General features: G+C 41.7%; 2 protein-coding genes across 2 annotated transcripts in view; one reads left to right on the forward strand and one right to left on the reverse strand.

Annotated features, from left to right (window-relative positions):
- The first annotated feature begins 598 nt into the window (after window positions 1-598).
- Window positions 599-13,799, forward strand: C14H12orf29 (chromosome 14 C12orf29 homolog). Its single transcript, XM_038756851.1, has 7 exons — window positions 599-688; window positions 6,741-6,858; window positions 8,297-8,392; window positions 9,417-9,533; window positions 10,992-11,189; window positions 11,705-11,874; window positions 12,911-13,799. The coding sequence occupies exons 1-7, from the start codon at window positions 599-601 to the stop codon at window positions 13,097-13,099; spliced, it is 978 nt and encodes a 325-aa protein (XP_038612779.1). The 3' UTR covers window positions 13,100-13,799.
- CEP290 (centrosomal protein 290) overlaps window positions 13,441-23,709 on the reverse strand; it is a 72,870-nt gene continuing 62,601 nt past the window's right edge. Inside the window, 5 exon segments of the mRNA XM_038756850.1 lie at window positions 13,441-14,018; window positions 18,750-18,829; window positions 20,715-20,818; window positions 20,951-21,024; window positions 22,201-22,342. Coding sequence (XP_038612778.1) covers window positions 13,830-14,018; window positions 18,750-18,829; window positions 20,715-20,818; window positions 20,951-21,024; window positions 22,201-22,342 — 589 coding nt within the window. The 3' untranslated portion in view covers window positions 13,441-13,829.

Raw genomic sequence — 23,709 nt, forward strand, 5'->3', positions numbered from 1 at the left:
GTAATAACACTATTAATAATATATTATATCATTAGAGAGGTGATTATTATATATTAATAATAGTAATAACAATATTAATAATATATTATTATGAAATTAGAGAGATAATTATATTATGATGTTATGTGTTGTTTTGTTGTCTGTCTCCCCCTTCTAGACTGTGTTGTCTCTATATGTCGCCAACTTGTCCTTGTCCCAAGCGCTTAGTACAATTATATAGGTAATTATTATATATTAATAATAGTGATAACAATATTCATAATATATTATTATATAATTAGAGAGATAATTATATTATGATGTTATGTGTTGTTTTGTTGTCTTTCTCCCCCTTCTAGACTGTGTTATCCCTATATGTCGCCAACTTGTCCTTGTCCCAAGCGCTTAGTACAGTGCTCTGCACACAGTCGGCGCTCAATAAGTGCGATTTAGTGAATGAAGAGGGAGGAACTACAAGTCCCAGGATGCCGCGCGCCCTTCCGGTCCGGGGCCACGCCCTCTGGGTGACGTAGAGGTCCCGGATTGGCCGAGGGGGCCGGGAGGCCTTGGAGCGGGTCCCGCCCCCTTCCGGCAGGGGGCGCCGCGGCTGCCGGCGGCGATGCGGCGGCTGGGCGCGGTGCAGCGCAAGGTGCCCTGCCTGTTCGTCACCGAGCTGAGGGACGAGCCGGCGCTCAAAAGAGACCACCAGGTGAGCGCCGGGCCCGCCGCCCCGGTGGCGCCGGCCGTTAGTGCGCTAGGCCGCAACCCCCCACGAGGGCCCCGAGGCCGCGGGTTCGAGCCCCACCCACGGGCGGGGCCTGCATTCTTATTCTATTTCTTGATAGAATAAATTCTAGACATACAATACATAAATTCACGAATAATATCAACAAATTCTATTTACAGAATAAATCAATAGCCCCAACTGGACCCCACAGTCTTCATCCCCGTTGTACAGATGAGGTCACTGAGGCGCAGAAAGCTTAGGAATGATAACCATAATTCTTTGTTGTAATTTTCAATAACAAATAAAATAATAGTTGTGTTTAATATTTGTTATTTGTTTATGGCATTTGTTAAGCGCTCACTCTGTGCCAAGCGCTGTTCTAAGCGATGGGGGGATACAAGGTGATCAGGTGACTCCATGTGGAGCTCACAGTCTTCATCCCCATTTTGTAGATGAGGGAACTGAGGCACAAAGAGCTTAATAATGTTTGTTGTTGTTTTTAATAACAAACAAAATAATAATTATTTTGAATATTTGTTATTTGTTTATGGCATTTGTTAAGCGCTCACTCTGTGCCAAGCACTGTTCTAAAAGCTAGGGGAAATACAAGGTGATCAGGTGACTCCATGTGGAGCTCACAGTCTTCATCCCCATTTTGTAGATGAGGGAACTGAGGCACAAAGAGCTTAATAATGTTTGTTGTTATTTTTAATAACAAATAAAATAATAATTATTTTTAATATTTGTTACTTGTTTATGGCATTTGTTAAGCGCTTACTCTGTGCCAAGCGCTGTTCTAAGAGCAGGGGGGGATACAAGGTGATCAGGTGACTCCATGTGGAGCTCACAGTCTTCATCCCCATTTTATAGATGAGGGAACTGAGGCACAAAGAGCTTAATAATGTTTGTTGTTATTTTTAATAACAAATAAAATAATTATTTTTAATATTTGTTACTTGTTTATGGCATTTGTTAAGCGCTTACTCTGTGCCAAGCGCTGTTCTAAGAGCTGGGGGGGATACAAGGTGATCAGGTGACTCCATGTGGAGCTCACAGTCTTCATCCCCATTTTATAGATGAGGGAACTGAGGCACAAAGAGCTTAATAATGTTTGTTGTTATTTTTAATAAATAAAATAATAGTTATTTTTAATATTTGTTATTTGTTTATGGCATTTGTTAAGCGCTCACTCTGTGCCAAGCACTGTTCTAAAAGCTGGGGGGATACAAGGTGATCAGGTGACTCCATGTGGAGCTCACAATCTTCATCCCCATTTTATAGATGAGGGAACTGAGGCACAAAGAACTTAATAATGTTTGTTGTTATGCTTAATAACAAATAACATAATAATTATGTTTCATATTTGTTATTTGTTTATGGCATTTGTTAAGCGCTTACTCTGTGCCAAGCACTGTTCTAAGAGCTGGGGGGGGATACAAGGTGACCAGGTGACTCCATGTGGAGCTCACAATCTTCATCCCCATTTTATAGATGAGGGAACTGAGGCACAAAGAGCTTAATAATGTTTGTTGTTATTTTTAATAACAAATAAAATAATGATTATTTTTAATATTTGTTACTTGTTTATGGCATTTGTTAAGCGCTTACTCTGTGCAAAGCACTGTTCTAAAAGCTGGGGGGGATACAAGGTGATCAGCTGACTCCATGTGGAGCTCACAATCTTTATCCCCATTTTATAAATGAGGGAACTGAGGCACAAAGAACTTAATAATGATAATAATAATGGCATTCGTTAAGCACTTACTACGGGCAAAGCACTGTTCTAAGCGCTGGGGGGATACAAGGTGACCAGGTGGGCCCATGTGGAGTTCACAATTTTCATCCCCATTGTACAGATGAGGTCACTGAGGCACAGAAAGCGTAGTAATAATAATCGTAGTTATTTGTTTGTTATTGTTTTTAATAATAAATAAAATAATAGTTATTTTTAATATTTGTTATTTATGACATTTGTTAAGCGCTCACTCTGTGCAAAGCACTGTTCAAAGCGCTGGGGGAGATACAAGGTGATCAGGTGGCCCCATGTGGAGCTCAGAATCTTCATCCCCATTTTTATAGATGAGGGAACTGAGGCACAGAGAACTCAATAATGATAATACTAATGGCATTTGTTAAGCGCTTACTCTGTGCAAAGCACTGTTCTAAGCGCTGGGGGGATACAATGTAATCAGGTGGGCCCATGCGGAGCTCACAATCTTAATCCCCATAGCTCACAATCTTAATCCCCATTTTGCAGATGAGGTCACTGAGGCACAGAGAAGCTAGTAATAATAACAATAATAAGAGCCCAGGCCTGGGAGTCAGAAGTTGTGGGTTCAAATCCCAGCTCCCCCACATGTCAGCTGGGTGACCTTGGGCAAGTCACTTGACTTCTCTGGGCCTCAGTTCCCTCATCTGGAAAATGGGGATGAACACTGGGAGCCCCACATTGGGCAACTTGATCACCTTGTATCCCTCCAGCACTTAATAATAATAATAATAATAATAATAATGATGATGGCATTTGGTAAGCGCCCAATGTGGGACAACCTCATTACCTTGTATCCCCCCGCCAGCGCTTAGAACAGTGCTAATCTTAGTCGAGTCATTTGGCCTTCCAAAGACCACTTTGGTCTGATTTGCTCTAAAATCCATTTGTTTGTCTTTGGGGCAGTCCATGGTATTCGCAAAAGCCTTCTCCAACGCCACATTTCGAAAGAATCGATGTTCTTTCTATCCCGTTTTTTCACTGTCCAGCTTTTGGATCCATACACTGTCACCGGAAATACTATAGAGTTGACAAATAGCTATATGTGTATAAAAATTTTGTATTGTAACTCAGAGGTGAATTAATAGTCCAGTTACAGGAAGAGAGAGTAAATGGGAGGCAAGAAGTGTGGTATCCTTGTGATTAAGAGCCGTCAAGGGCACTTGGTAGACTGGACTTGCAGATAAGACCTCTGGGGTTGAAAAAAGATAATCAGGTCCGACACAGTCTCCCTGTGCTACATGGGGCTCACTCAGAAATGTTCCCTAAGACCTGGAAATCAGACTAAACTCAATAATAATAATAATAATGATAATAATGATTGTATTTAAGCACTTACTATGTGCAAAGCACTAGGGGAATACAAGGTTTTAGACTGTGAGCCCACTGTTGGGTAGGGACTGTCTCTATATGTTGCCAATTTGTACTTCCCAAGCTCTTAGTACAGTGCTCTGCACATAGTAAGCGCTCAATAAATACGATTGATGATGATGATACAAGGTGATCAGGGTGTCCCACATGGGGCTCCCAGTCTTAATCCCCATTTTACAGATGAGGGAACGGAGGCCCAGAGAAGTGAAGTGACTTGCCCAAGGTCTTGGGCAAGCTGACACAGCTTGTCACCCAGCTGACAAGTGGAGGAGCCGGGATTTCAGCGCTTACTATGTGCAAAGCACTGTTCTAAGCGCTGGGGGGGATACAAGGTGATCAGGTTGTCCCACGTGGGGCTCCCAGTCTTAATCCCCATTTTACAGATGAGGGAACTGAGGCCCAGAGAAGTTAAGTGACTTGCCCAAGGTCACACAGCTGACCTCTCCATCCCCCCCATTTTACCTCCTTCCCTTCCCCACAGCACCTGTATATATGTATATATGTTTGTACATATTTATTACTCTACTTATTTATTTATTTTGCTTGTACATATCTATTCTATTTATTTTATTTTGTTAGTATGTTCGGTTTTGTCTACCCCTTTTAGACTGTGAGCCCACCGTTGGGTAGGGACTGTCTCTATATGTTGCCAATTTGTACTTCCCAAGCGCTTAGTACAGTGCTCTGCACACAGTAAGCGCTCAATAAATACGATTGATGATAAGTGGAGGAGCCGGGATTTGAACCCATGACCTCTGACTCCAAAGGCCGGGCTCTTTCCACCGAGCCTTGCTGCTTCTCTAGTTCCCCTCTACCTACTGCTCAATTATGAACTGGGCCCTTTTAAGCATGTTGATTCTGCCCCGGCCCCACAATTGTTTTGTAAATATTTCTGTACTCTACTTTTCCACCATCCCTAATCTAATTTAGCATCTCTCTCGCCCCCCCAGGAGACTGTAACCTTCTTGTGGGCAGGGATCACGTCTATACGTTTGTACATATTTATTACTCTATTTATTTTACCTGTACATATCTATTCTATTTATTTTATTTCGTTAGTATGTTTGGTTTTGTTCTCTGTCTCCCCCTTTTAGACTGTGAGCCCACTGTTGGGTAGGGACTGTCTCTAGGTGTTGCCAACTTGTACTTCCCAAGCGCTTAGTACAGTGCTCTGCACACAGTAAGCGCTCAATAAATACGATTGATTGATTGTATTTTCCCAAGTATGGGATCTGCACACAGTAAACGCTTACTAAGTACCATTGAATGACCTGTCATTATGTCCCCCAAACACAAATGAAATAATTGGAATAACACTGTCTTCCCTGTGATATCCTCAGAATGGGTGTACTCAAGAAAAGTGAGTAAAATGTCTTGAAAGGAGTTGTCCAGGAAGCAGGTAGACCTGGACCAAGAAACTTCTGAACCTAAAATCATGCTTTGTAATAAATCTTTATTGAAGGCTCATCTGTACCATATAATCATCTCAACAGACACAGTCACAGCGTAATGTAGGTAATCGTACAGACAGGAGGCGGGTGAATGGTCTGAGGCTGCGCAAATCCCTTTCTCTTTGTTGTTCGGCTTGTTTTTCTTTGGGGAGGGTAGAAAAAAAGCAAATTTGTCATTAAAAATGGTGTATTGTTGACAAGTAAGTAGCCCCTAAATTACAGGAGAAGCAGCATGGCTTAGACACACATCAGACACAGTCCCTGTTCCCTCCTGGGCTCAAAGTCTGAGGGGGAGGGAGGACAAGTATTTTAATCCCATTTTACAGATGAGGAAATTGAGGCACAGAGAAGTTTAGTGATTGCTCAAGTTCACGCAGCGGGGAAGTGGCAGAGTTGGAATTAGGACCCAAGCCCTCTGATTTTCAGGACTGTGTTCTTGCCACTAAGCCACACTGCTTCTCGAGACATTCACCAAACGTTCACATGGGCAGAAATAGGCTATAAATCCAGGTTGTCAATGAAAGAGATTTTGATTTAAAGAATGAATGTAGGTTCTTAGGAAAAGATCCAAAAACTGTGGTTATTTTCTTCGATTCTTTGTGAAAAAATAATAGGAAGACAACTAGATGAAAAAGTTGGAGCCTTGGTATCTCTTGCTTGGCATGAAATATCCCCAACTTTGTTAGCTGCCTTTCAACCAAGTAGGAAAAGCACATTTAATTCTTAAAAAGGCAGTAATTCAAGTTTACAATACTTTTCAAGGATGGAATTGCTCTGGGAAACGGTATGCAAATTATGGTCAATTGACTGAAATGTTTTCAGCTTCATCAAGGCGTATCTTGGAAGTTTTCAAGGTATAAACCCCAAAGTCATTTTAAGAATGAAATAAATAAGGTTTGTAAATAAAATATGTTGAGAATCAAAACGTGGTCAAGGAATGCTAAAGGTATATAAACATTTAAAATGCTTAAAATTGATAGCCGCTAAATGCAATTAATAGTGACACTAATGCAATCAAAGGGAGATTGCATCTGGAATATAACTTCATTTTCCTGTCGTTAGCCCCTAATGTTTTCTAGCGGTGAAAGCTTTTGCAGTATAAAATGTGTGCACTGATTATAACTTTTATTAGTCCCCACTAATAAGGGTGACTTCCCCCTAATTTTTTTTTTTCCTGACTGTACAAAGGAATATCTTGAACAGTAGAATAAACCCCACTGTGGGCAGGGATTGTCTCTATTTGTTGCTGAATTGTACTCTCCCAAGCGCTTAGGACAGTACCCAGTGTGTACCCAGTAAGTGCTCAATAAATATGATTAAATGAATCAATGAATGAAAGTAGAAGGTAGGCTTTTACTAGTATATTAATCTAGTTTGTTCAATAACATCTGTATGTCATCATGAGGGAAACTTACAGCTCAAATCTTTTCTTTCCTTCTTTAAGCCATTTAAAGTTTTGGCAACCGAAACTATAAATCATAAAGCATTAGATGCAGATATATACAGCGCAATTCCTACTGAAAAAGTGGATGGAACGTGTTGTTATGTTACTACTTACAAAGGTAAGTTGTAAAGACTTAGTTGGCATTCCAATTTTAATATGCTACCCTATTTATTAATGCATTTCACTCCAGAAGATGTAATACCGACCTGCTGCTGCAACTAGCTGTAAGTGAAAACTGATGAAGAGTAACAAGAGTCCCTGAAACATTGAAAAGTCCAAATTTTTACAGGAATTTGAGAATTAAAATTCAAGTGTGACTCGTGATTGAGCTCAGTCCTTTCTATTACTGATGTTCACTCTGACTTCATTTTTATGGCCTTGGGCGGGCAGAAGTAGTGAAATAGCATTGAAAAATCGTACGGTGTTTCAGAGAATCAATCAATCGTATTTATTGAGCGCTTACTTTGTGCAGAGCACTGTACTAAGCGCTTGGGAAGTACAAGTTGGGTGAATAGAGCTGTTTAATGTATGTGTAAAACATATACGCATACATAATACATGTTTTGTCTGTCTCCACCTTCTAGACTGTGAGCCCGTTGTTGGGTAGGGACCATCTCTATATGTTACCGATTTGTACTTCCCAAGCGCTTAGTACAGTGCTCTGCATACAGTAAGTGCTCAATAAAAACGATTGAATGAATACCCTGATTTTTACAATGAATTGGCATTAGTTTAAGGACTGCTTTCTGAGTTGTTACTTTTAATGTACAATTTCCTGGGTGATATATTAAGATGTGAATTTTTGCTGGGGAAATAAAGCACAATGAGGCATTTATTTTACTTGTACATATCTATTCTATTTATTTTATTTTATTAGTATGTTTGGTTTTGTTCTCTGTCTCCCCCTTCTAGACTGTGAGCCCACTGTTGGGTAGGGACTGTCTCTATATGTTGCCAACTTGTACTTCCCAAGTGCTTAGTACAGTGCTCTGCACACAGTAAGCGCTCAATAAATACAATTGATGATGATGATGACTTAGTGGATAGAGCACGAGCTTGGGAGTCAGAAGGTCATGGGTTCTAATTCCGGCTCCGCCACGTGTCTGCTCCGTGACTTCGGACAAGTCACTTCTCTGCGCCTCAGTTACCTCATCTTAAAATGGGGATTAAGAGTGTGAGCCCTTTGTGGGACAGGGGCTGTGTCCAACCTACCTTGAATCTACCCTAGCACTTAGAACAGTGCTTGGCACATAGTAAGCGCTTAACAAGTACCTTATTAGGTTATATTCTATACCCTTTTGATCAGTATTTGCCATGGAGATTGCTCTTTAGTTGCAATCTCCCTTCCAAGATGAATCCACTGTAATCGAGAAATTATAATTAATTTTTTTTGCCCAGTATTTAGTAATAATAATAATGATGGCATTTATTAAGCACTTACTATGTGCAAAGCACTGTTCTAAGTGCTGTGTTAGTATGTGCATATATATATTCTAAACGCTGTATAGTAATATTCTAAGTATTTACACTTGAATGACTCTTTTTTAAACTTCCAGGTCAGCCGTATCTTTGGGCTCGATTAGATCGAAAACCCAGCAAGCAAGCGGAAAAACGATTTAAGGGATTTCTCTATTCCAAGGAAAGCACAAAAGGTGAGTATAAATTCCTAGGCTCTTAGGTTTTGAAGATTTAAAGTGTGTGAAAATACGTTCTTTGGAAGCGATTGCAGATAAAATCTGCGTGCTGCTGAATTGCAGAAGGGGAGTATGAGTTGTAATTCAGGGTGGGGGACTGTTAAAGACTGGTATGGGAGTGAAACAAGAAATGAATTATTAGTCACTCAACAGACGGAGAACACTGTGAGTTGTAGTGAAAGAGCGTGTGCCTGGGAGTTAGAGGACCTGGGTTCTAATTCCAGCTCTGCCTGTTGTGTGACCTTGGGCAAGTCACTTCTCTGGGCCTCAGTCACCTCAGCTGTAAAATGGGGATTGACTGTGAGCCCTGTGTGGGAAAGGGACTGTGTCCAACATGATTGTCTTGTATCTACACTGGCACTTGTTACAGAGCCTGGCACAGAGTAAGTGCGTAACAAATACCATTAAAAAAAAAAAACCACTACCAGTGCTGAGGTTCTGCAGTTGGCTGTGACAATGCGATGGCAGCGAGGGTGAGGGCTAGAGGAAGAGTTGGTTTCCTCTGCAATTTCAGGGGCAAATTTGATATCTATACACTTAGTACAGTTCTTTGCCCACAGTAAGCACCCAATAAATATTGAATGAAATATTTTAGACTGTGAGCCCACTGTTGAGTAGGGACTGTCTCTATATGTTGCCACCTTGTACTTCCCAAGCGCTTAGTACAGTGCTGTGCACACAGTAAGCGCTCAATAAATACGATTGATTGATTGAATGAAAGAATTCTCTGTGGAACATTGAGTAAAGGGTAGATGCCAATTGCTTATGAACAAATCTATATCATAGTCGAGAATTTTTTGAAGGGAAATTTTTTATGCTTAAATATCCCTTAAGAAATAGCGTGGTGACTTATTTGGGGTTCCACATTGGTTGTAGATACCTGTTCTCTTTCAGTTTATTTGAAGTCTAATGGAGACTTTAAAGAAGGTTTGTGGCTGATGTTTAGTTGTGCTAAAATACTTATTCTTACCTTCTCTCGAAGGGTTTGTTTGGAATGTTGAGGAAGACTTCAAGCCTGTTCCCGAGAGATGGATTCCAGCAAAAGAAATAGAATGTTTAAATGGAAATCCAGTCCCTGATGAAAATGGGCATATTCCAGGTCAGTGACAAATTTGAATGGCTGTGACAGGTAAATAATGATAATGACTGTGTTTTATATTAAGCACTATATCCTACATGAGTCTAGATAAAGCACCCTACTGGCAAGCATACTTCATTTTACAGTGCAGTAGAGGTAAGTGCTATCGAGGGATTGTATAATCATTTCTTGCAAGCTTCTTTTCCAGACTGTTGGAGACCAGATATACTAGGCTAGGTGTGTTGCTGATCTTCTAGTGTAACATCAACACAAATGAGTACTAAAAATAGAAAAATACAGAGACTAGGTGGATCAAGGATTGTCCTGGAGAGTAAACATGAGCTAGGGGAAACTGACAAATTCAAAAAGGGCAAGAGGGCTGGCTTGTGTAAAATGTGTTTCTTTGCGATGGAAACAACAGTTTTCCTTGGAGCCCGGGCTAGAAAAGATCTGGGCAGGATTTTGTCAATGATGTGGGACTTAGGAGGTACTAAGTTAGCTACCACGGATTAATCTTTCACCTTCCTTCTTTGAGATCCTGTGGCATTTCCTCAGCGTCCCATATTTGGAGAAGGGTGGGTGGGTGGCGGGGAGAACAAGTGTCTTCCCCATGGTTTTTGGATTACAGCAGGTGTGCTTTCAGTCGTGCCATGGGCTTTGCTATTTTTAACGATCCCAGTTACCATGGGGACTTCCTTGATAGGTGGGATGCTGTCCATGTCGTAGCATGTTAGCAGATTTTCTGGCTGTGTAAGGCTGTGTCCTTTGTAGGAGGAGATGTGGTCAGGAGGAGATTGAAATGTTGTTGCCATAGTTTCGGGATTCTCTTCTTGGCCACAATGGGGCTAAAAAGAGGTTCCGTGATGGTGACTAGGCCCGTGCCGCTGATTGCTAGTACTTATCGAGCCAGCGGATGCACGGGATCTTCCACAGTGCTTCCTTTGGAGAGTGAGGGTCTCTTGTACTCAGCCTCCGTTTCTGCCAATTAGGCTCATGCAAGACTCCACTAGGGTGGAGAGAGGAGAGCAGCTGAGGAGAGGCTAGTAGATTGTTTTAGGGGTCCTGTATTTGGGAGAAAAGGTTTTCAGTGTGGATGATGTTTTTCTGAAAGCTGGTTTAAGAAAGCTGTATCCCACAGTGGTTCCTGGATTATGGTTCCATTTTCTGTTTTATCCTTGTCCTTCCTTTGCTCCCACGATCTGTAATCTGCCTATCACCCATTAGAGTGTCAGCTCTTTGAGAATAGGGAGTGTGTGTCTGGCTTCTGTTGTACTCTCAAGCGCTTAAGTGTAGTGCTCTGTAGGAACTAAATATTTACCAGTGACTTACTGATTAACCGATGATGGGTCATGAGTCTTTTTCAAGGAAATATCGACTACTGAAACCTTATATGCCAAATGCGAGTCATTTCTTAGAATAAACCAAAGGAAATGTGCGGTTTTCTAAAATTATTAAAAATGGTCATTTCTTTGTTTAAAGGTTGGTTGCCGGTGGAGAAAAATAATAAACAATATTGCTGGCACTCTTCTGTAGTCAATTATGAGTTTGAAACAGCCCTTGTATTAAACTGTCATGCTGGTGACCCTGGCCTTCTAGAAATCAGTGCAGTACCATTATCCGATCTATTGGAACAAACGTTAGAACTCATAGGAACAAACATCAATGCTAATCCATATGGTATGTATTCTATTTTCCTGTTTCGTGGTAGAAAACTCCCCAGATATCCAAAGTTGTTGTTCATATAGTTTTTGGAACAATGCACACTCAAAAGTACAGTTAAAGGAAATGGCTTGCAGGTTATTGAATTAAATTACTGGGCTTCTACTGTTACCTTTATTTCTTACTATGGCAAATTCTGGAACACGGTGGAGTGTTCTGGGTGGGCTAATTCAACACGCCTCCTCCTGCTTTATTTTGTTTCCAGTAAAAATGCCACTACTCACCCGTATATGAAAAATCATCTAGACAGATTGAGCTTCACTCAAGGGAAATGTAATTGTCTGGGTTGTGCATCCTTTTAGTGTAGTTTCAAGGAAATATCACTTGAAATACTTCAGCCAAAAATGTAGGTATCGGGTAAGCATTTCGACTTCAATTTGGAGGAAATTCTGGAATTTAGTTCTGTCTGTTATTCTCTCTTCTTATCGCTTTTTGGTTTGAGCAGTTAATGATGGTCCCCTTTCACTGTTTAGGATTAGGAAGCAAGAAGCATCCTGTACACCTTCTTGTTCCACATGGAGCATTTAAAATAAAAAGTCAGCCTAGCCTGAAGCACAGCGACCTATTGACTTGGTTTGAGAGTTGCCGAGAGGGTAAAATTGAAGGCATAGTGTGGCACTGCAGTGATGGCCGCTTAATCAAGGTAGGGTTTATACGGCATGCATTTTCTGGTTGCTCTTGTCCTTCAAAAATACAGAATGCTTAAGAACGAAACATCACAGGAAAACCTTTTCTTTGCCATGTATACCAAGAAAAGGGATTTCTTGGAAGCACCGGTGAATTAATGTGTTGTTAAATATAATGAAGCTCTCCATAAGTAGCATAGGGGTTTTTGGCTGTGAGAATAGTGCCGTGTAGCTAGGTGGAAAAAACACAATGCCATACCAGGTGCTTGCCTGGGTTCTCTGTGGACCCTATGTGGGAACGAAAGCAGGCTCCCAGTAACACCGGCCATCTCGGTTTTTGACGACATAAAAGGGACAGTCCTGGTGACTGGTAGAATTTTCATTTTCTCCTCATCTTCCGTTTTGCATTGCCGCTCCCCTTCCCATGAACGCTGCCTCCTATTCCCTTTCCCCAGGCTCCCTAAATCATTTCTCTGCCTACACTGAGCTCCTTTTAATGTGGCACAGCAGCATGGCCTAGTGGAAAGACTGTGGGCCTTGGGCAAACCACTTAACTACTTTCTTTGCCTCAGTTACCTCATCTGCCAAACAGGGATTCAATACCTGTTCTCCCTCATTGTTAAACCGTGAGCCCCATGTGGGACCTGATTATCTTGTATAATAATGATGGCATTTATTAAGCGCTTACTATGTGCAAAGCACCGTTCTAAGCGCTGGGGAGTTTACAAGGTGATCAGGTTGTCCCACGGGGGGCTCACAGTCTTGATCCCTATTTTACAGATGAGGGAACTGAGGCCCAGAGAAGTGAAGTGACTTGCCCAGAGTCACACAGCTGACAAGTAGCGGAGCCGGGATTTGAACCGATGACCCTTGACTCCAAAGCCCGGGCTCTTTCCACTGAGCCACGCTGCTTCCCCTATAATGAATATACCCCATATAATGTGTGTACCCCAACAGTTAGAATAGTGCTTAACACAGAGCAAGTGCTTTACAAATTTTCTCCCAGAAGGTAGCCTTTTTAGTCATTTTCACTTATTTCTTTTCCCTTCACAGGTCCACCGCCATCACCTTGGCTTACGTTGGCCAATACCAGACACTTACATGAACTCTCAGCCGGTTGTTATTAATATAAGCAGCGCCAAATATGGCTGTGACTCGGATTCTAAATGTCTGTTTAATCGTTTTTCTAAGCTAGATAGTCAAAAATTTGGAAGTCTCAGAGACATAAAGCTGGATGGTTGAAGTGCTGTCCAGTGGAGTAAAGTGAAATGTTGGAAGAGTACGTTTGCTTGAATGAAAAGTGACCCCTTTTCTCTTTACTGCAAAAAGTGTTTAAAATCAAACCCAGAGAACAATAGAATGTTTAAGCCTTCCATATTTTTCTTAACTTAAAAACAGCTCTAGGCATCGATTGGGAGTGAGGGTCTAGAAGCTGCTTTTAGCAGCCTCAAGGTGCCTGGGCAGTTTTGTTGTGAAGAAAAGAAAAACTGATATAATTCCTGGCCTAAATGTTTAGGGATACAGTTAGGTGAGTGAAGTCTATTCCACTTGATACTGGATATATAAAATAATTCTCAACCTCATTTTATGATCCTGAATGTGGGGTCTCAACTCTAATTCAAACAGGGAAATTAAAGGCTTAGTACACACTGGGCTACTCATGAAGGAAAATGGTTAAACTTCAAGAGAAACTAGACACAGAAATTCTAACGTCCATACCTGTAAATTATAAATGCTAAATAAGGACTTTACTATGGCTCCAACTCAATAGAGAATGTCACACACTATATACATAATGCATCATTTACAACTTATAGTTCATATAAAGCATACAAAAATAATTCTAATATATTAAAATATGTTCAATTAGATTCTGTAAATCTGATGGGAATCATTTATAAAGAATGGAAGACTGGTTACTGAAACCTCTTTCACAGCCGTGAGCCTCTAAAGCTGGTAATGTGATTTGCTATTAGGTGATGGAAGCATTATCAGGACTGTCCGCTGGAACTCCAAACTGTTCTGAGAGTTTTTTTAATCTTTCTTCCAAGAGTATATTTTTTTTCACTTCTTCATTGTAATTATACTTCAAGTCTTCAATTTCCTCAAAAAATGAAGGGTCAACATTTTCTAGTTCTTTTTTTAGCTTTATGATTTCTTCCTAAGGGAAACATAAAATAATATTTGAAATCCCTCAGAACCAGAAAAAAAAAAAACCTTCCTAATCCTACACAGGAGGAGGAGAGTCAGTTGGATAAAGTTAAGTTTTGAGTGCCAGTATCGAGCTAAGGAGATAGCATTGTTCTTTAGGTTTTCAATTTTATTACATTTTAGGGGTAGCAAATAATACCAAGTCTATCTATTCTTCACCTGAATTAATACATTCTATTGCCTTCATGAAATGTTTTTCTTTTATTCTTTAAATAGAATACCAATAGCTTCATAGGTTAAAATAGTGACATTTTTCCAAACCTACTGTAGATGCTCTAGGTGACTTTTAAAGAAAAAGAATAGAAAATGTAACGTTAAAAGTTATTTTGACATCTTCCAAAGTTTAAATCTGTTATGCAATACGCTAATTTATCTCATGGTCTTCAGAACTATCACTTTACTACTTGTAATAAAAACTAATAAACAGATGTGGATAAGTATGTTTCAGATGTCTCAGAACAACAAAAGGAATGATAAAAATGCACATTCATACAGCAGTGCTGCTTGGTGACCATCCTTAAGGAACACTTTTTAATGGCCCTAAGGGTCATAAATCTGTTTTGTGACATTTTATAGGTTGTAAGCCCTGGAGGGCTGTGATCATTGGTTTTACCTTTGTTATATTTGCACCCTGTAAGCACTCGTTTAGGACTAAAATAATTACAACAGCAGCAGAGTAGGAAGAAATCAATCAATCCAGTGGCCACCACACTGAGCCAGCCCTTTGTCACATCCCGATTTGATTTTTTCATCAGCTGATAACACTGCCTCCATTCCCCCCTTCCCTCTCTTGCCCGGATCATTTTTCTAAAACACTCATCAGAATCCTTCAATGTTTTCCCTTTCCTCTCTGCAGCAAGGAGAAACTCTTGAACATTGACTTTAAAGCATACCATAAGTTTTCTGTCATCCCCCAACACTCCAGCTCAGTCTTCATTCCTCACAATAATAATGATAACGATGGCATTTGTTAAGTGCTTACTATGCGCAAAACACTGTTCTCAGCGCTGGGGGAGATACAAGGTGATCAGGTTGTCCCACGGGGGGGCTCACAGTCTCAATCCCCATCTTACAGATGAGGTAACTGAGGCTCAGAGAAGTGAAGTGACTTACCCAAAGTCACACAGCTGACAAGTGGCGGAGATGACCTCTGACTCCCAAGCCCGGGCTCTTTGCACTGAGCCATGCTGTGGGACAGGGACTGTATCTCACCTGCTTATCTTGTATCTACCTCAACATTTAATGCGGTGTTTGGCAGGTAGCAAGCGCTTAACAAATAACATTATTGTTGTTAATGACAATAATAATGATATTTAAGCACTCAGTATGTCTCAAGCACTGTTCTAGGCGCTGAGGTAGATACAAGATAATCAGACCCTCAACGCCTAGAATAGTGCTTGAGACATACTAAGTGCATAAATACCAATATTATTATTGTTATTAACAACAATAATGTTATTTGTTAAGCGCTTACTACCTGCCAGACACCGCATTAAATGTTGGGGTAGACGTAAGATAATCAGGTTAGACACAGTTCCCACAAGCGGCTTACAATCTAAGGGAGAGGGAGAAGGGTATTGAATCCCTGTTTTACAGATGAGAAAACTGAAAGTTAAGTGAAGGAAAGAGAACAGGTATTACATCTGCAATTTATAGATGAGGAGACTGTGGCTCAGAAAAGGGAAGTGATTTGTACTGGGCAAATCACTCAGCAGGCAAGAAACAGAACCTGGTCCTCTGACTCCAAAGCCTGGGCTCTTGTCGCTAGGCTCTGCTGTCTCTCAATTATAATTCTGTTCTTCAAGATGGTTTGTCAATACAGCCAGCTCTCCTACAACCCGAGGGACAGCCTCGCCTTACAAAAACGCGCAACGGCGGGCTCACACTTTGATCGAGGTGCCCATCCAACCGTTTCTTTCACCTGTGCTTTGCCTTGTAACTGGCGAGTCACTAGACTGTAAGCTTCTCAAGGGCAGGGATCACATTTCCTAATTCTATTAAACTCTCTCTCCCACAGTGGACCTTCAGTAAATCCTGAGAAAGAGCATGGCCTAGTGGATAGAGCCCGGGCCTGGAACCTGGGTTCTAATCCCGGCTCTGCCTCGTTTGCTGTGTGACCTCTGGTCCTCAGTTCCCTCCTCTGTAAAATGGGGATTAAGACTGTGAGCCCTATGTGGGACAGGGACTGTGTCCAATGCTAATATCTCGTATCTACCCCCGTGCTTAAAAGAGTGCCTGGCACATAGTAAGCGCGTAACAAATACCACAATTATTATTACTGATTGGTTGAGAAATGCTTTGCAGGATTCCTCAATACCATCCTCGCCGAAACACGTGATGGGAACTCACATGACGACAGAACAGGCTGGGCATCACGTGATTTTTTATTATTATTATTATTTCTATAGCACTTTCATGAAGGGTATTCTCATTTCCATTCCAAGGACAGAGAAATGCAAACACCCCCTGGGCGATGAAGTTATTTGCTCAAGGTAACAGGCGAGAACCCACATTTCTCAACACTTATAGCCCAGTACTCTATTGAGGGCACCAGGCTGGAGAGAAATCCATTTTTATCAGAACAAAAGGGCTACTTAGTCAACTGCGTCCATCAATTTTGGCTGCTAACTTTTTAAATGAAACAGACTTGTGTTAGAAGGGACATGGTAAGGAGCTGTTGGAGAGTGGTAGGGGATAGGATCAGTGACACAGGTTGTGAGGCCAGATTGAAGGAACAGATGGAGCATAGAGCAGATAGAGGAACAGTGTGGCCTAGTGGAAAGAGCCCCGATCACTCGGCACTCTTTCACTGCCAGACAAGACAAGAACAGGTCAGCTTGAGTTAGGAAACAATTTCAAAAAAACGGAGGAAAAATGGGTCGGTACTGGGCATATTTTCATTAAAAGGTTCCAAATGATAATTCTATAAAGCCTATAGATTTGGAGCTGAAATCTGACAACGGAGCAGAATCAGCACCCCCTAAAAACAACAGTGGAGAAGCAGTGGCTAGAGCACAGGCCTGAGAGTCAGGTCACGGGTTCCAATCCTGCCTCTGCCACATATCTGCCATGTGACCTTGGGCTTAGAAGCCAACTCACTGGGCCTTGTTCTCATTTCTCCCATCGTGAACCTTTTCCTTATACCCTCCTCCCTGCAACTCCTTTCTCTACGTTTCTGTCATCTTCAAAGCCCATCTGAAATCCCACTCACTTCAGGAAACACTTCCTGGATGACTCTAATCTACCTCCATTTCTATACCTTAACTGCCATACCAGCTCTTCCATGCCACCTAAGCACAAAGGCTCCAATAACCCCAAAGCACTTAATGTAGACTATCTCACGTAAATGTATTTTTAATGGCATTTGTTCACTGCTCACTATGTGCCAGGCACTGTTCCAAGCACTGGTGTAGATACAAGCCCCACAGGGGGCTCCCAGTATTAATCCCCATTTTATAAATGAGGTAACTGTGGCATAGAGAAGTGAAGCGACTTGCCTAAGATCATACAGCAGACAAGTGGCCTAAGAAGCAGTGTTGCCTAGTAGATAGAGCACAGGCTCTTTCCACTAGGCCATACTGTTCCTCTATCTGCTCTGTGCTCCATCTGTTCCTTCAATCTGGCCTCACAACCTGTGTCACTGATCCTATCCCCTACTACTCTCCAACAGCTCCTTACCATGTCCCTTCTAACACAAGTCTGTTTCATTTAAAAAAGGGCCTCAACTCCACGGACCCTAACTCCTCACTCCACAGCCTTCCTATCCGTACCTCCTCGAAAGGGTCACGTTCAACCGGAGCCTTAATTTCCTTTCCACCAATCTCCTTGCCCACTTCACTCATGAGATTAGCTCTACAAGATCACCCTCAAAACCCTCCACTGTGCCCTTTGAGACTGCATCAAAGAAAAACTCACAATCAGCTGCAAAGCTCTCCACCGACCCTATCTGCTCTCTCTACCCACTTTTACCCAATTTGCCGTCTCCATTCCACCCCAGCCAACCTTCCCACCTGTACCTCAGTTTCGATTCCGTCTCCAGCCCTTCGCTCGCGTTGTTCTCCTGGGTTGAAACGCCTTCCTTGCCCAAATCTGATGGGCCATATCTCTCCATAAGTTCAAATCATTCCTAAAATTCCACCTCTTCCAAGTAAACTGTTCATGGTTAATTCCCCTGAGCTACACCATCCCTTTAGGCAACTCTGGCATTTATGAACTTACTTACACCCTCCTCATTTCTGACCTCCCTACAAATATTTATAGATAGACAATGACTACTTGTAAACCTTTTGTTATGCTTCCCCTGGTAAAATGTAAGGACACCTGTCATTTTGCTGTTCTATACTTCTCAAGCCCCTACCAGGGTGCACCACATCAAGTAGGTGCTCAAATGCTATTACTACTATTAAACACCAGTTAGTCAATAATTATTGAGCACTTACCGGGTGCAAAGCACTGTACTGAGCGCTTGGATATATTTACTCTATTCCATTGTTTTGATCAAATACTGCCATGGGATGTTTACCATCTCACATTTGCTTAAGACTCTCCTAAGAAATGGTTACATCAGTTATTCCTCAGGCTTTGCATAAGAATTTACAAATCTCAAAGAGGAACTGACCAGGAGTCCTGTTTAATATGTAAGAACATGGTGCTTTGGATGCCAAGAGTGGATTACAAATACCTTGAAGTGCTGTTTTTCTAGATTTGAGGTTTTGAGCTGGGTCTTCAGATCTTCTACTTCTTCCATTAATTTGTCATATCCTGTCAATACAATGTTAGTAAAATTTGAAATGTCTTATCTCAGATGAGGTCATTTTTTTTCTGTCCTTCCTATGAGAGTTCAGTAGTATCAGGTATTATTCAACCCCAATGGAGGGCAAAACAATTGCCTTTTCTGTGATGGGGGAGTCTTCGGATGGCTCTCCAGCTCCATTGTTTGGAATTTTCTGCCACTACTGCTCACCTCTCCTCTTCCCATTGATGTCTAGACTCCACAAACCGATCTCCTCATTTCCTGCTCCCTTAACCTTGTTCATAGTCATATCTTATTTTGATTGCTACCTCAGACCCCACCGCAGACCTCCCTGCCTCCAGTCTCTCCCCTCTTCGGTCCACACTTCACTCTGCTGCCTGGATCGTTTTTCTACAATAACATTTGCATTTGTCTTCCCATTCCTCTCTGTGTGAAACAAGAATCTCCTGACCACTGGCTTTAAGGCACTCAATCAGCTCTCTCCTCCCTCCCTAATTATCTTCCCTCCTCTCCACTAAACCCCAGCTCACCCGCTTCACTTCTCTCATACCAACTCATTTCCTAAGCATCATTCACATTCCTTTCACCAACGGCCACATGCTCACACCCTCCCTCCTCCTTCACACTGTCAGACAATTGCTCTCCCCAAATCCAAAGCCCTTCTCTGAAATCGCATCTCCTCCAGAAGGCTTTCCCTAATTAATCTCTCATCCCAACTATGCGGCGCTTTCACATCTCCTCGGTACTTAGTTACTCACACCACCCCCATAGCACGTACGAACATATCTTTAAAATCTGTTGCTTCCCCCTACCTGGAATTTATTTTAGTGTCTGTCTCCCTTGCTAGATTGTAAAGTCTTGAATTATTGTACTTTCCAAGTGCTTACAAGAGTGCTCTACATAGAATAAGTGCTCAATAAATATAAGAGTGGGCTGGGTTGCTAATACTAAGTTCACTCAACCATATTTATTGAGTGCTTACTGTGTGCAAAGCACCGTACTAAGAGCTTGGGAGAGTACAACACAATAGCTAACAGACATTCCCTGCCCACAGAGAGCTGACAGTCTACAAGGGAAGACAGACATTAATCTACATAAATACTTACAGATATATACATATGTGCTGTGGAGATGGAAGGGAGGATGAAGGAAGGAAGTCAGAGAAGGAAGTGGGAGAAGCAGAAAGGAGGGTTTAGTCACTTCTTGGAGGAGGTGCGCCTTCAATAAGGCTACCAAAGCAGCGTGGCTCAGTGGAAAGAGCCCGGGCTTGGGAGTCAGAGGTCATGGGTTCTAATCCCAGCTCTGCCACTTGTTAGCTGTGTGACTTTGGGCAAGTCACTTAACTTCTCTGTGCCTCAGTGACCTCATCTGTAAAATGGGGATTAAGACTGTAAGCCCCATGTGGGACAACCTGATTACCTTGAATTCCCCCCACCGAACCCCAGCGCTTAGAATAGTGCTTGACATATAGCAAGCGCTTAGCAAATACCATCATTATTATTATTATTAAGTGGGGGAGAGCAATTATCCATCTGATAAGAGGAGGAAGGGCGTTTCAGGCTAGAGGCAGGATGTGGGCAAGAGATCGGCGGCAACATAGATGAGATTGAGGCAGGTGAAAGAAGAGCACTAAGAAATAGAAGAAAGGGTTAAATGTAGATGTGGGACAAAGAACAGCCTCTGGAATTGGCTATTTAGTGGGTTGTTGGATTACTGTTGCTGAGCTGTGGACCTCTCCCTATTAATTGCCAATTTAGTGAATTATGCCCCAATTCACTTTAATGAAATGTTTGGCAACTGTCAAGCTGAATGCTCCAGAAACCCATTACTAAGTTCGCTATCAAATTCAAAATGCAAAATTACGAATTACAAGTATAAAGGAATCATAATTACCTGGCGGAGACCTTTCATGAGCAGCCGTCGTTGCTCTGTGTTTGTAAACTTCTATCTGATGAAGTAATTCAGTCTTTTCCTTTTCTAGCTGATTACTGGTTAATCTGGAACATAATAATAATGGATAATTAATGAAGATAATAGCTCAGCACATAGATACACATATATGGGAGTATTATCATACAGTAGAGGAAGATTTTCTACATAAGATACTTTTTTCTTCTACTGCACTTTACCGGAGAAGTTGAAGCTCTCGGTGCAGGCCTTGATCTGTCCTGGCATCTTTGGGAAACTGTTTGAGAAGTTCAATCTTTGAATCCAAATAAAAAAGCAGATATAGGTTAGAAGATAATGTCCTACATTTGGATGGTTACAGGTATAAGCAGAGAACATAAAAGGACCACTTTTTAAAACACAAATCATTGCGTTTTCGTAAACTTTAATCTCTGAAATGGTGCGATACAGGAGAAGCCCAAGGTTTGGTGAATTTTCGCAGTAAATAGCAAACGCCTAAGTGTTATTCTAAATTTGAATAACCATTTGAAAGCGATAATCTATCCAATATCATCCAAATATGTTTGAAGTAAAAATAAATGATGGCATTTTGTTAAGTGCTTACTGTTGTAAGCGCTGGAGGATACAAGGTGATCAGGTTATCCCACGTGGGGCTCACAATCTTAATCTCCATTTACAGATGAGGTAACAGACTCAGAAAAGTGAAGTGACTTGCCCATGGTCACACAGCAGACAAGTGGCAGATCCGGGATTCGAACCCATGACCCATGAACCCAAGTAAAATGACAGAATAAGTACAACACCTCAAGAAACTTGGCACAAATGTGATTCACGGCTATTATTCTTGAAACTCTAGTGACTCACCTGACCCAACACATCTTCATACAGTGCTTTGAAAACAGCAGGCGCTTACTAAATATTACTACTACTCCTTCTACTCTTACTCCAGAGTCCCTGGGCCTAACTCACAACTACAGATCATAAAAGCAAGCTGTCTTTCTGGTTTGTTAGCAGAAGTTTAATCAAAGTTTTACAATTCTTGAAGGGATTTAAGCAGAGTTCCCTTCCATAGTCTTCCCAAATTTCACATCTTCTTTATTCCTTTTGAAACCCTATAGACTGTAAGCCCACTGTAGACAAGGAACGTGTCTCCAAGCGCTCAGTACATACGATTGAATGAATACCAAATCTGTCATATTGTACTTTCCCAAGCGCTTAATATAGTGATCTGCACACAGTAGCCACTCATTAAATACCATAGACTGATTGACTGAAGGGCTCCTTTGGCTTCTCATTCTAAGAAACTGGTGCCCAACATGGGGTGAGCTTGTTACATTTTAAGAATAAAAAAATAATAATGATGGCATTAAGTGCTTGCTCTGTGCCAAGCAGTATGCTAAGCTCCGGGATGGATACAAGATAATTGGGCAGTAAGCGCTCAATAAATACGATCGAATGAATGGTTACTTACCTGTTCCTTTAGGTCTTGCGTGTACTCCGTAATTTTCTGTTCCCTTTCTGTTGCTTCTCTCATTTGTTGTTTAAGATCAGTGATTTTTAGATTTTTATTGGCAATATCTGTTTCCATTTCTTTCATCTTGGTTTCATACGTTCTAAAGGCAGAAAAGGAAAGTGCTGATCATTGCCTTTAACAAAGGCACCTGTATCATGCTGCTGTGTTGAACTTTATACTGATTGGTTGGGGACATGGGCAATAATTCAGATCATGAATATCAGTGTACCCTGCGTAAAGATCATCCCACAATACATGTAACCTAGACCTTCATCCCATACTGTTGGACAGCATATCCCACAATCAGTAAGCCCTGCTTCTGATGTTATGTCCAATCACTACAACCAAGTCACTTTCTTTTAAGGTATTTGCTAAGAACTTACTATGTGCCAGACACTGTTCAAAGCTGTGGGGTAGATACAGGATAATCGTGATGGACACAGTTCATGTCCCACTTGGGGCTCACAGTCTTAATCCCCATTTTACGGATGAGGTAAGCGAGGCACAGGTAAGTTCAGCGACTTGCCCCAGGTCACAGAGCAGACAAATGGCAGATTAGAAAACTTCTGATTCCAAGACCCATGCTTTCATTCTTTCCATCGTATTTATTGAGCATTTACTGCGGGCAGAGCACTGTACTAAGCGCTTGGGAGAGGACAATAGAACCATAATCAGACACATCCCTGCCCACAACGATCCATTAGGCCCCGCTGCTTCTCAGTTTCCTCCCCTTACTGCACCTAGCTCTCCATCCACGCTCCAGCATTTTTCTTTTTGTAACTAAGCATAGCACAACTGTTGCCACCAGCAAACGCCAGGAATGGAAAAAGGAACAGGGGAATTTATGGCAGGAGTGTGAGAAGGGCCCGAAGGGCAAGCAGCAGTGTGACCTTGTGAATAGTGCTTAGGCCTGGGAGTTAGAAGGACCTGGGTTCGAATCCTGACTCTGCCACTTGTCTGCGGTGTTTTCTTGGACAAGTCAATTCACTTCTCTGTGCCTCAGTAACCTCATCTCTAAAATGAGGATTGAGACTATCAGCCCCATGTTAGACAGGGATTGTGTCCAACCCAATCTGCTTGTAGCAATTCCAGTGTTTAGTACAATGCCAGACACTCAGCACTTAAATATTATTATTATTATTATTATTACTAGGGCTCAGGGCCTCAGGTCAAGTTGGGATCCAAAGAATGCCAAATAGAGGAGGGGGAATGCTGAGAACAAGAAAGGAGGGGAGCATCTGACCTGGTTCTGGGGGATTTTGATCCTGTGGGGACCTGAAAATGGTATAGTGACATAATAATAATAATAATGGCATTTATTAAGCACTTACTATGTGAAAAGCACTGTTCTAAGCGCTGGGGAGGTTACAAGGTCAACAGGTTGTCGTACAGGGAGCTCACAGTCTTAATGCCCATTTTCCAGATGAGGTAACTGAGGCACAGAGAAGTTAAGTGACTTGCCCAAAG

This window comes from Tachyglossus aculeatus, chromosome 14 (genome assembly GCF_015852505.1).
Source record: "Tachyglossus aculeatus isolate mTacAcu1 chromosome 14, mTacAcu1.pri, whole genome shotgun sequence".
Lineage (NCBI taxonomy): Eukaryota > Metazoa > Chordata > Mammalia > Monotremata > Tachyglossidae > Tachyglossus > Tachyglossus aculeatus.

What these genes read in the sequence shown, in the direction of transcription:
- C14H12orf29 (XM_038756851.1), top strand. Translation starts at nt 599, where the DNA reads ATGCGGCGGCTGGGCGCGGTGCAGCGCAAGGTGCCCTGCCTGTTCGTC. An exon ending in TTATGTTACTACTTACAAAG is followed by an intron (nt 6,859 to 8,296) that starts GTAAGTTGTAAA and finishes TTAAACTTCCAG; the next exon opens with GTCAGCCGTATCTTTGGGCT. An exon ending in TTCCAAGGAAAGCACAAAAG is followed by an intron (nt 8,393 to 9,416) that starts GTGAGTATAAAT and finishes CTTCTCTCGAAG; the next exon opens with GGTTTGTTTGGAATGTTGAG.